The 12,248-nt window shown below is 42.9% G+C and overlaps 1 protein-coding gene across 1 annotated transcript in view; it reads right to left on the minus strand.

Annotated features, from left to right (window-relative positions):
• Positions 1 to 317: 317 nt before the first annotated feature.
• Positions 318 to 12,248, minus strand: part of LOC124103227 (guanine nucleotide-binding protein subunit alpha-14) — a gene marked incomplete at its 3' end in the record, with an annotated part of 216,144 nt that continues 204,213 nt past the window's right edge. The window contains 3 exon segments of the mRNA XM_046459733.2: positions 318 to 447; positions 2,539 to 2,667; positions 6,121 to 6,275. Of these exon segments, the coding sequence (XP_046315689.1) occupies positions 318 to 447; positions 2,539 to 2,667; positions 6,121 to 6,275 (414 nt within the window).

Raw genomic sequence — 12,248 nt, forward strand, 5'->3', positions numbered from 1 at the left:
TGTACATACTTCTCTGATGTTCACATGAGGATGAAACTACATAACAACTGATTTCTCAGAATTCATCCTTGTTATTGACACATGACTGTTAAAATAACCTAGGACCTTGTTTAAAAAAATGCAGACTCTGACTTAGTCATCCTGGAATAATTTAATAGTTTGCGTTTCTAACAAGCATCTCAGTATTGCCTGAGCTGTTAGTGCATCGATTGTACTTTGAGTGGCAAGACTGTGTAGCACAAGGAAGAATCTATTACTTGACCTACTTGGAAAAAACAGAAAAGTTCTCTGCTACCTAACCTCCCCTTGCAAAATACCTCATTGTCACACTCAGCCAGGACCTGGTCATATTCACTCAGAGCAACCAAGAAAATGATGGAGGTGACACTCTCGAAGCAATGAATCCATTTCCGTCGTTCAGATCGCTGGCCACCAACATCCACCATCCTGCTCAATACAGACAGAAGACACAAAGGTTGGAATACATCACTTTGGAGGAAAGGATACAAGTCGCTATACCATGGAATCAGTGATCTCTAGAGTCCTCAATTTTTCAGAGTGCAAAGGAATCCTAAGTTTAACACGTTTGAGCACCACTGTTTTAGGCAATGAGGGACCACTGAATGTTTCCAAGAGCAGGAGGCCAAAAATGTAAATGAAGTTTCTGAAGACAGAGGTGACTCAGATGGCATACAGAGGAACCTTCGTGAGGACACTGGTTAGGATCCTGCTGCAATAGTTCAGGAAGAAAACACAAATTTCACTTGGGTTTGAATCCAACCACCCACTGTAGGGTCAAAGGATAGCAGACACAAAAGGAACAGAGTCAATCTTCCAGGTCTCTTCAGCCTTCTTTGGGCCCAATCTTGATTTCAGAGTTTCTCTAATTTATCCACAAATCCTTGCATTAACTCAATGCCACCCCTTCTTCCCTACAAATACCTGCAAGTGCTTTCTGCCTGGTATGGAAATCCAAAGCCTTTACCTGTGTCTTTGGGTGAGATTTCAGGGACTAATAGCCCAAAGATCACCGACTTGAAAGGCCCAGGGGTCAGGCAGTTCATGAGTCAAATGGAAAAGCTGCAGAGTGGAAAAGCTTATATGCTTGAGAGGTAGGGGCTCTGTCTGAAGGGATGGTTGCTATATCAGCAGTTAAGCGCTGCTGGACAGAGCGCAAGCTCACCATTACCAGGTCCTTGGATGTTTAAAAAGAACTTCGACATCAACTGTTTTAGGTGAAACATCCCAATTTTTAAATGTTAGCTCAGATTTTTTTTTTTTACTACTGAACAGCAAAGAGAATACATCTGTGGGTCAGATACAGCCCACATATTCTGTTCCTTAACTATTGTCTAGAAAGGTGCTTGAGAAGGCCAGAAATCTAACCCTGCAGGTGCAAACACTTTACAATGCTGTGCTCACGACTGGCTGTCCCACCTCGTCCCACCACACAGCAAGGAATGGAACTGGGAAGGAACACTGACTGCAATTGTCAAAAGCTTGGGTTCCATAAGGTCATTCTCTAAAGACTTTAATCTCAATGATCAGAATTCTTCAGCCAGAGAGTGAGCAGGGGGAGGTGTAGAGCTATAAACTAATAGATGTCACTGGTGGATGATGTTAAACCTACTTACCAGTCTCTAGGAAACAAGGCAAACCCATTTATCAAAGCATGAGGCAGATACTTAGAATAAATTTCTTTTTAAAAAAACAAAACAAATGCAAGCTTTGGGAGGCCCTCACTCTGAGAAGGTTTGGGAGTTGCAAGCAACCCTTGGTTCTCAAAAGGTTTAAATATGGACACACAAGGGGCGGCCATTAAAATCAGGGATCTGCTAACAAATACACAGGATCTCTTCTGAGTGCCTCCCCAGCACTACGGTTCAGAAGAAACACTGATATATAACTGTAGATAATATAGGACCTGGATATGGGAGAACTGGGCCTGTGTAATAATAATTTTTGGGAGGAACAAGGGAAATAAATGCAAAAGTGCTTTGAAATTTGCAGTGCTGTGTATATGCCCCCACATTATTATTCATTTTCCCATAATTAAATGCAGTGAAGACCTACCCAATTTGTCATAAAAATGCATCCTACATTTGTAGTGGAAATTCATACGTTTACACAGCTGTAAGCAGTTTATCCATATCTGAGGTAATTTTACTATAAATTTTTGTATTCTTATTTTTCTCTTTTTTTAAGGATAAATCTTAAAGAAATAGAGAAAAAGAGAAATATTATTCAACATTAGGGAAAGTTAGTATATTCAGTTAGTATATTCAGTATGTAGGTGACATATATATATCTGTATGCATGTTACACATAAGATGATTCCAGTTCCCAGAAAGAAATTTCTTTCCTAAGGGCAAAATGGAGTCCCTCTCAATTCTAGAACTTGAAACCTACTACAGTCGTACATGCCTTGGGACCAAGAGGGTCATTCTGCCTATCACATGTAACCCCTACTTAGGGATAACACATTTAGGCCTTGGGCAGACAGATTCTTAAATGAGCACTCCCAGAAGACAAACTTACCGAAAAATGATGTTTTCCAAGTCGAATGGATACTCAATGATGCCTGTGGTGGGCACTCGGACACGAAGCACATCTTGCTGTGTTGGCACAAACGATGGCATGGCGATTCGGTCAATGTCAGTCAGGTAACTGTGATGTGAACAAATGAGAAGCCAAGACTCCTTTTAGAGAAGGGAGAAAAATGCCCATCCTACCCAAGGGAAGTCACCCCCAGCTCACAGTGCTACCTACTAAATTCTATCGCTGACTTTCTTGAGAGTCAACTGAGGGTCAGGCCGCAAGCTCTATCACAGAGCTGCCGCAGTCTGGCTGGGCACAATTCAGGAGCCACTTGTCAAAAGACGCGAACTTTATTTTTAGAACCACACACGCCAAACAAAACAGCTCCTCAGGAAAAACCCTCAGAGCCCAACTGCCACCACCGGCTTCCCACAAGCCTCTCAACCTCCCTCACTCCTCCTACTCTTGAGGCCGATTGGCTGGGTCGCGTGGGCGGAGCCAAAAAAGTCCCCCAATGAGCAGCTCTGTAGTCTGAAAGGGCGGGGAAACAGTCCAATGAGCATCACCGCAGAGGAGCCAATCAGCTAGATGTTGCTGGGGCCGCTGTGAGCCAATCATCAGCTGGCAGTCTGAAAGTTTGCTAGGGCCCCTTTGGCTGTGGCTCTCAACACACAGCTGTGGAGACAGCAGGTCTGGAGGACTAGGATGTGGGAAACAGCTCCACCTAGGGACTCTGACCTGCCACCCAAAGGGTCCTCCCACCTGCCCTCAAGGAAGAGCATTAGGTAATGTAGATGCTGCTCTTCAAAGCTTCTGCTCAACAAATTAGATGGAATTTATAAAAAAAAAAAAAACACGGATGTAAAGCAGGCCAACAGGAAATTCTTTCAAAGAAACAAGAAGAAAAAGTTTTCCTGTTAAAAACAGGAAACATCTCAAAATAATCCAAAATTTGTCTTAGATTATTGTGGACATGTATTAAAGACTTGAACTTAAAATAGATCTTTTTTCTAAGGTGAAATTAGAGGAAACTCTTCAAAAAATGATAAGGCTCTTATAAAAGTCATTTTTAGAAAAATGACTAAATTTTTTAAGGCCCTGGCCAATAATGGAGTTGGTGATTCTGAGCTCCTTCCAAGCCAAGGGCAGCCCTGCCTTCTCCCAGCACAGCATGGATGCCAGAGACTGAGCAGGTCAGCATGAAAGTAAACCAACAGGAACAAGGCCAGCCTGGCTCACTGGACAGCCTGAAATTCAGTTTAAGAAGCCAGGCAGTAGGCAGTCTTCTGTGGCCCACCCCATGCCCAGATACAAGCCCAGGGTTTATTACTGTCTTTGCTGAGCAGTACAGTGAAGGTTTCACTGTCCACAGTTTCAGTTATCCAAGGTCATTCGTGATCCAAATGGGAAATTCCAGAAATAAACACCTCATGAGGATCTTTTGGTTTGTTTGGGATAAGGTCTCACTATGTGGCCCAATCTGGCGTCAAGTGATCCTCCTGCCTCAGCTTCCTGAGTAGCTGTGACTGCAGGTGCCACCATACCCAGCAACAATTCATAAACTAAGTCATAATCTGTTCTGAGCAGCATAAGATCTGGTGTCATTCTACTCTATCCTGCTGTGGACATGAATCATTCATCCCCTTTTCTGGTTTGGGGCATAGTATATACCTGTTAGACGCTCAGTAGCTGTCTATTACTAGATCAACTGTCACAGTATCACTGCTATGTCCAGGTAACTAATTTAACTAAATAATGTTCCCAATAATTGTTCTATTTTATTGTTGTTAATTTCTCACCTGCCTAGTTTATAAATGAAACTTTATCATAGTTAGGTACATATAGGAAAAAATAGCGTATACATAGGGTTCAATATAATCTGCAATTTCAGGCATCCACAGGGGGGTTCTTAGAATGTACTCCCCATGATAAGGGGGAATCCTGTACGTTGCTGTGTGATTATTTTATTTATATCTCATTCCACCAGGCAGTACCTTTCCTGAGAGTAGAAGGCATTGATTGCCCTATAACCCTTACCACTGTGCCAGGCACATTACAAGCATTCATCAAATTTTGGTGAAGTAAACACATGTCCATTTGAGTAGACAAAACTAGCAGATGGTTGTGAGATGCTGATGTAGACCAAAGAAGTGCACAGGTGCCTGCATCCTGCAGATTCTCAAGATCAGACAACCATCACGTTTATGAGTACCATTTTTATCTATGGCAACTCTGTCCATCCCTCTCTCAATGAACTTGCCTCGGTTTTCTGGGTTACACTGAATTCTCCAGCAGTTCTATTGGGTCTTCTCCAAATGGATCAAGAGCCATGGCCAATTCCCAGGTCCTTCACAGAGTAAATAACACCATGCAGTCTCAGGTAGGATCAGGAAGGCCATGGCTACCTGGCCTTGAGCTGTCCCTGGCTCATCAGGTTGTCCAGGGCAGCCCAGGGCAACCCATACCTCCTTCTTGAACAATTTCTTCCTCCATCTCTTTTCTTTGCCGATCTGACACCTATTGGAGTTCCTTTTATTTTCCTTCCTTGATGGTATTTTGGGCCCATCTGGATTAAGGACATTGAACACTCAGCCTAGGACAGACTCCAAAGGGAAGCTGTTGACCACAGAGATAACATTTCCTTTCCTGTACACTGCTTCGTTCAGCCCATTGGGCAAACTCCCACCTAAACCAGCTCAGAGGGCAATGGCACCTGAAGGGAAAGGGATGGGAAGAGGAAAGAAAAGGGATGGATCTTGGGAAAGTATCTCAAGGCCACCATGATGATGATGTGGGACAAGGCAGAAAGCTGAGCTGTAAAAGCAAGGATCACCACCTGTTCAAGTAAGACCAAAGCATTTAGCCCAGTGACCTGGCTGAAGGATGCATTTCCTTGGGAAATTGTTAGATTCTGCGATCTCTATGAGATGGTTTGCATGAAGGACTGTCTAAACAGAAATTTTTCCACCTTTGGGAGTTAGTTATTTAAAACTACAGCTTTATCTATCCAAAATGTGGTATGTAGGTCATGGAGTCAGCTGAGATTTCTGGATGCCGGGCCCAGCAGTACTTGGCTCTGCCACGAGAGGGCAGCACCAGATCAGCAGCTGACTACCACCGGTGGACCCTGATTTTAGGTTTTAATGCAGTTGGACCTGCTGTCTTCTGATCAGGCAACCAGAAAGACAGAGATATGGAAAGGAAGAAAGTGAAAAACCAGAAACAAGTGTATTCCTTGCTTAAATCATTTCAACACCCCAAATCATATCCACCCACTAACAGAACCTCAAATTTGAGCATTTTATTGAAAATTAAACACATAACAGTGAGGAAAAATTGGGTCTCTGCCAAGAAGGAAATTTGGGGATCCTCAAAGATGGAAGGTTTTCAGGGGATGGTAAGAACACCAAAAAGTAAGGGAGTGATACAAAAAAACAGAGGGAGGTGGTGTTGCCACTGAGCCCTTACACTTAAGCAAGCAGCAAGAAGCTCCCCTGAAGCATGACTGTGTTTGCCGAATGCCCCCCCCCCCCCCCCCCCCCCCCGCCGCTAAGGCAGCTGTGGCCGGAGCTCTGTACTCACTATTTGGCAGAGTCTGACAGCTGGTACTCCCGCCTCCTGTCATAACACTCCTGGATTCCTGGATCCTGCCAGAGCTGCTTGATGGCTTCCACCTGGTCCCTGCAGAGCACTGAGACCTTGTCAACTTCCACTTCTTTGATTATCTGGGCATTTTCCTACTCAAAGAAAAGAATTTTTCATTAGACAAAAAAGTCAGCTGCTAGGTGATTTGAGGATAAAGACTTGCCCTGGCCCATAGATCTCACTAGGTGTGGAGATGGAGAGGCTCATGGCTGGGGCCATTGACAGCCTTGCCACTCAGCTGCAGCCACAGTAAATGGAGGTGATGCAGCTGTTCAATTCAGCAGAAAGCAACAGAGTCCACGACCTTCAGGTCTAGCAGTGCTTGGGGATGGTTCCACCCGCATGCAACTCCACGTGGTGAACAGACACACAGAACTATCATCCAACTAGCAAACATGCTGCCCATTTGAGTATCTACAAAACCAGCAATTTAAAAATAACATCATAACAAGGGTTGGTTAGTGGAAGCGGGTCCTTGCTGGGTGCAAGCAATAAGGGAGTGCACTGTCTTGGAGAATCAAAAACAATACCATCATTTGCTTTTTCTTCTCTGTCCTTTATTTAAAAAAAAAATTATAATAGATGACTTTCTAGAGTAGTTTAAAGGTCATAGCAAAAATGAGGGGAAAGTACAGAAAGTTCCCACACAGGCTGCTTTTATTATCATGAGTCAGTGATTAAATTCTTTCCCACTGTGTGAACCACCCCTATTGTACCCCCTCGGCACACCACTGAATTAGCTATATTTATTATTGTCATGATTATTAAATAATAATTGCTCTAATACTGTTGTTTGATTATTGCAGTAATTGTTATGGTCATTATTCCTAGAATTATTACTACTAGAACAGTTACCATTTATTATCTACTTACCGTGTGCCAAAGACACTATATAACATCATCTCACTTAATCAGTGGAAGGTCCACACAAGGCCAGAGATCCTTCCAAACCTTAGAAAATGAAAATGATCCCATTGGCCTGCATCCACAACATTTCCTAGAGACTCAACATCCCTTCCTTGGCTGTAAGTTGCAGCAGACAAGCAAAGCCTGCTGAGGGAGACAAGACCCTGGTCCCTTCTCCCCCCACCCCCATCTTCCTGCATCTCACACCAATTACGTCATGGAGATCTGGCCATTCAACGGCAGATGTGGGTTGGCAAAGTGATCATTTGGGGCTGTGAGCTCAAATACATATGGCACCCTGTGAACGTTGCTTTCAGCTTGCATTGTTCATCCAACAGGAAGCTGGAGCAGGAAGTCTCATAGACTCACTTGGCTCAGAGTGAACCTCTGAGGGCTGTATTTATAGAAACATGCCTTTGCCCCACATCCATTGTAAAACTGAATAAACTCTCCTCCCAGGCTGTGGGATCCTCAGCCAGGTAGGATCTCAAGCTAGAAAGAGGCAGGATGGATTGGCAGAAAGTGCCCTGGACCAGGAGTCAGGACCATCAGTTCCAAGCCATGCAGTTGGGAGTTAAAAAATTCCCTGTCTTGGTGTCCTCATTTGTTTAAAAAGAAATACTTAGTGATTTTCAGGGGAACCTGAATTATAAAGTACTAAATCTTACATTTTTTTTTAGCATTAGCCTTAGTACTGTAGCAGTTGTCTTGTAAACAATATATATATATATATATATATATATATATATATATATATATATATATATAAAATGTATTGATAGTCCTTAAACCTCAACATCTCACGCCTCCTGCTGGCACACTGTGTCATCTGCACATTCCTGGTTAGAGAGATGAGGAAGACATGTCCCTGACAGAGGAAGCCACAAGCAGAAGCCTCCTACTTCTTCCCTTTCTCTAGCTACCCACTCTCCCCACGAACAGGATCAAGTTCTACTCTCTAAATTTAAAATCTGTTTTCTTCTTGGTCTTCAAGACAACTCAGGAAGTGCCCCAAGAACAGAGCCAATGTCTTGCTTGTTCTTATAGCCCAGAGCCTAGTGCAGTGCCTGGCAAATAATAGGTGTCTCTGCTGATGTGCGCATTCAATATACATTTGTGATACATATAAAATTTACCTAACAGAAAAATCCTAAGTAACCAACAGCCAAAGAATGCAAGGGCAGGGTGCCAGGAGCCTGTGCAGGTGGTCATGGGAGCACAAAGGAGTTTGGGGATGTTTTCGAGGGGGACATGCCCTGATGGGTCTTGGCTATTTGTCTTCCCGATTCTGCCCCTGGTTGAAGGTGGCATTCTGGTGGCAGTTGGCATCCTTGTTTCTTGTGCCCTATGTCTCTTAGGCTGCACTCTTAAATTTACCTGTTAAATGCAACTTAGCCACCAAGAATCAGTGCTGTGACAGGGATGTTACAAATATATTTCTCTCTTCCTTATGACCCAAGGATTGTACCTTCTGGTATATGAAATGAGGGAAAATAACTTTTATTTTTTTGGAGAAGAAATTTTTAAAATCCTGTAATTCACCACCTTCCCTTTTACCCTCCTATGGTGATTATAGAAGAGTCCAGATGGACCCTCTATCAACCAAGGTTCCCAAGAGATTTCAATGAGCAGAGATACCCTAACACACCACAGCAGACATGTTGCATGAGTGAGAACTCGACTTTTAAGTTGTAATCAACAAGGAGTTGAGTCAGCTGAACTTTAGGGACAGTTTTCTACTACAGAATAACCTGCTGTGTGTATCCTAACACATGCTGCAGCGGAGAAGCCCAGCCCTGGGCTCTCCCAGTGGAGAGAGAGCAGATGTTAGGGAGGTGCCAGAGAGGAATGAGGGTTTCCACAGAGGCTACCCGGGGAAGGAGTGGATCTGAGCTCTCTTTGTAGGCCCAGCCAGAAGAGAGATTGTTCAGCTAAGTGAGGGGATTTGGGGAGACTCTGGTTTGAAAGAGGAGGAGAGCTCGGGCTCTTGAGAAGCTCAGTAGGAGAGGGGTTTGGAATAGACTGCACTTACAAGGCCCCGAAGCAATTCAAGTTCAGAAAACTCTTTTCTGTCATCAGCTCCTTCTGGTTGGTTTTCCTACCGCCTACCAATGAAAATCCTTTTCTCTTTTTATCTTTTCTTTTTTTTTTTAATTTCTCATTTTGAAATAATTGAAGACTTAACAAAATGTGGAGCAAATGGTATAAAGACTTCCTCTATGCCTTTCTTTCAGGAGTGGTCTAATGTTAATAGCGTGCTACCTTCCTTATCATTCAATTCCCCCTCCAACATGCCCGTGCACCTAGACACACATTCGCCCACGCCTGCCTAACACACACGAATATCTAGCATAAGTTGCAGACACCTTACCTCTATTTGTAAACACTTTAGTATGGTTTTCTCCTGCGTAATTACAGTACAATAATCAAAATCATGATATCAGCTTTGACACAACATTATTATCTAACTTTCAGACCTTGCTCAAAGTTTGCCATTTATTCCATTAACATCCTTTATCTTGTCTGGAACCCAATCTAGGGTCACATGTGTCACATCTCTTTAGTTTCCATCTGGAAATTGTTTTTCCAGATGAAAAATTGTTTTTGTCACTCTGGGCAAGAAGAGCCAAACAAGTGTCTATTTTTTTAATTGCAAGTCATTATGAGGATGGCTGGTAGAGACAGTTGAGGCCCCAGAGAATGTTCCAGCAGCAAGTATCAGGGAGGCTGGCAGAAGGAAAGTGATCTGCTGTGGAGCACACCTGTGATTCCAGCTACTCAGGAGGCTGAGGGAGGAGTATCACAAGTTCTCTAAGTTACCTTAGCAACTTACACACCATCTCAAAATAAAATTTAGAAAGAAAAAAGGCCTGGGGTGTAACTCGGTGGTAGACTGCTTGCCTAGCATGCACAAGATCTTGGGTTCAATCCCCAGCACTACAAAAAAAAATTCCTTTTTTAAAACAAAAATGTTTATTGAAATATGAGATAAATGACTTTTGTACATGATCAGCAATGACTGAACATTATAAGAGTGTGGTATTGTGCATATTTCCCTCTGATGTGTCTCAAATGCAGGAGCTTGGGCATTTCCAAGGGTATCTTCAAACTGTCTCGACAATGCGCAGACAGAGCAAGGGGCCCCCATGCAACAGGAGAAAGCTTTATGACATTTTAAGTCTGGCTTCTTCATCTCATAGAAAGAGGGGGCAAATGTGAGAAGACGATCAAGGTTGGGAGAATGTCACGAGGCAGGTAGGGGATGTGCTGAGATAGAGGTGACCAGCATCTATAAGTGATGTTCAGGAAGCAGATGAGTTAAGTGTCTGCAGCTTATGGTAAGTAGAGCCCCAAGCCAAAGTAGCACACTGAGCTGAAATTGCCTGGAACACTTTTTTAACCAAAAAGGAAAAAAAAAATCAACCTCGAAGAGTATTACAGGAGCAAACCCAGGGTGTTCAGAAATGTAACCAGGCTCTTGAAGCACAGAGCTCAATGCTGACTTTTCCTCTTTTTTTTTTTTTTCTTCACTCTCAGATCATTAGTTTCACTGCTTTGAAGGGGGAACACAAAAACAGATGTCCTCCATGTGTGTTCTGCTCAGAAATTCCCAGGCCTGTAGTAAAAGGAGATGCTGATGGAGTAGCGCCTTGCTGGCTTCATGCAGGGACCCACGGCTGCTGGTGACAGTCCCTGTCAGGCACAGTGAACCCTTCTGGCTGGGACCCAGAGCCCAGCAGGCTGCCTAACCTCCACCAGGCCCTCTCTATGCAGTTCCCACATCATTAACATGCCCAGACAGTGGGGCCTGCGCCTTCCCTGCAGGGCTGACTTTCTCACTCACTAGAGGCAATGTCACCTCCCCAAATCAGAGGGCTAGAGCTCTTGGTTCTTTGGAGAGATAATTATACATTTTCATAATTTTTGTTGATGTATTTTAACTGACATATCAAAATTGTATTTATGGCTTATAGCATAATTTTTTAATATGTCTGTACATTGTAGAATGACTAAATCAAGTTATTTAACATAATATTACCTCACACACTTTTTTGTGGTGAAAACCCTTAAAATATATTCTAGCATTGTTCAAGTACATAATACACTGTTATTCACTTAGCACCAGGAGGTACAGTAGATCTTGAACACCTTCCTTTTGTCTAGCTGACATTTTCATTGAAATTAATACATTAATATATTATAGATGATGAAAATCTAACAGTATTTTGATTTACCCATAAACTTAACATGCTTTGTAAAAACAAGTGAGATTAAAGCATGATTAAGAATGAAAGTTCACTGAAGCATCATACTTCCAATTTTTATGCAATCACCCCTACTCCTTTCAATAATGACATCAAGGTTCAGAATGACACTACATATTCTATTAAACAAAAGTTATGAAGTAAAATTTCAGTACTTATAACCAACAGCTATTAAGGCCTCTCCAGCTGGGCATGGTGGCATATGCCTGTAATCCTAGCACCTTGGGAGGCTGAGGCAAGAGGACTGTGAGTTCAAAGCCACCCTCGGCAATGCAGAATGGCCCTAAGCAACTCAGCCCTAAGTTGACCCTGTCTCCAAATAATATTTATTTATATATTTTTAAAAGGTGCTGGGGATGTGGCGTGATAGTTGAGTGCCCCTGAGTTCAATCCCCAGTACCAACAACAACAACAACAAAAAGCCTCTTGACCATTGTATTATAAAGAAAATGTAAGCTGGGTGTGATGGTACCTGCCTGTAGTTCAATCTACTCAGGAGGCGAATGTAGGAGGATCACTTGAGCCCAGGAGTTTGGGGCCAGCCTGAGTAACACTGTGAGACCCTGACTCTTCAGAAAATGCCAGTTAATGATGCCTCCAAACGTTTTCCCCACAGAAAATAACAAAGGATGACTTTTGCCAGTAAATGGATGGATCTAAAGATTATCATGTTAAATGAAATAAGCCAAAAAAACAAACAAACAAACAAACAAAAACCCCAAAGGCCTAATGTTCTCTTGGATATGTGGATGCTAACACACAATAAGGGGGGTGAAGTTAGGGAAGAATGGAAGTACTTTGGATAAGACAAAGGAGAATGAAAGGAAGGGAGGGGGTTTGGGAACAAGAAAAACAATACAATAAATCAGACATCACTTTCCTATGTTCACATAT

This window comes from Marmota monax, unplaced genomic scaffold (genome assembly GCF_021218885.2).
Source record: "Marmota monax isolate L192 unplaced genomic scaffold, Marmota_monax_Labrador192_F-V1.1 WCK01_AAM20220418_F8-fsc00172, whole genome shotgun sequence".
In the NCBI taxonomy this organism is placed as follows: Eukaryota; Metazoa; Chordata; class Mammalia; order Rodentia; family Sciuridae; genus Marmota; species Marmota monax.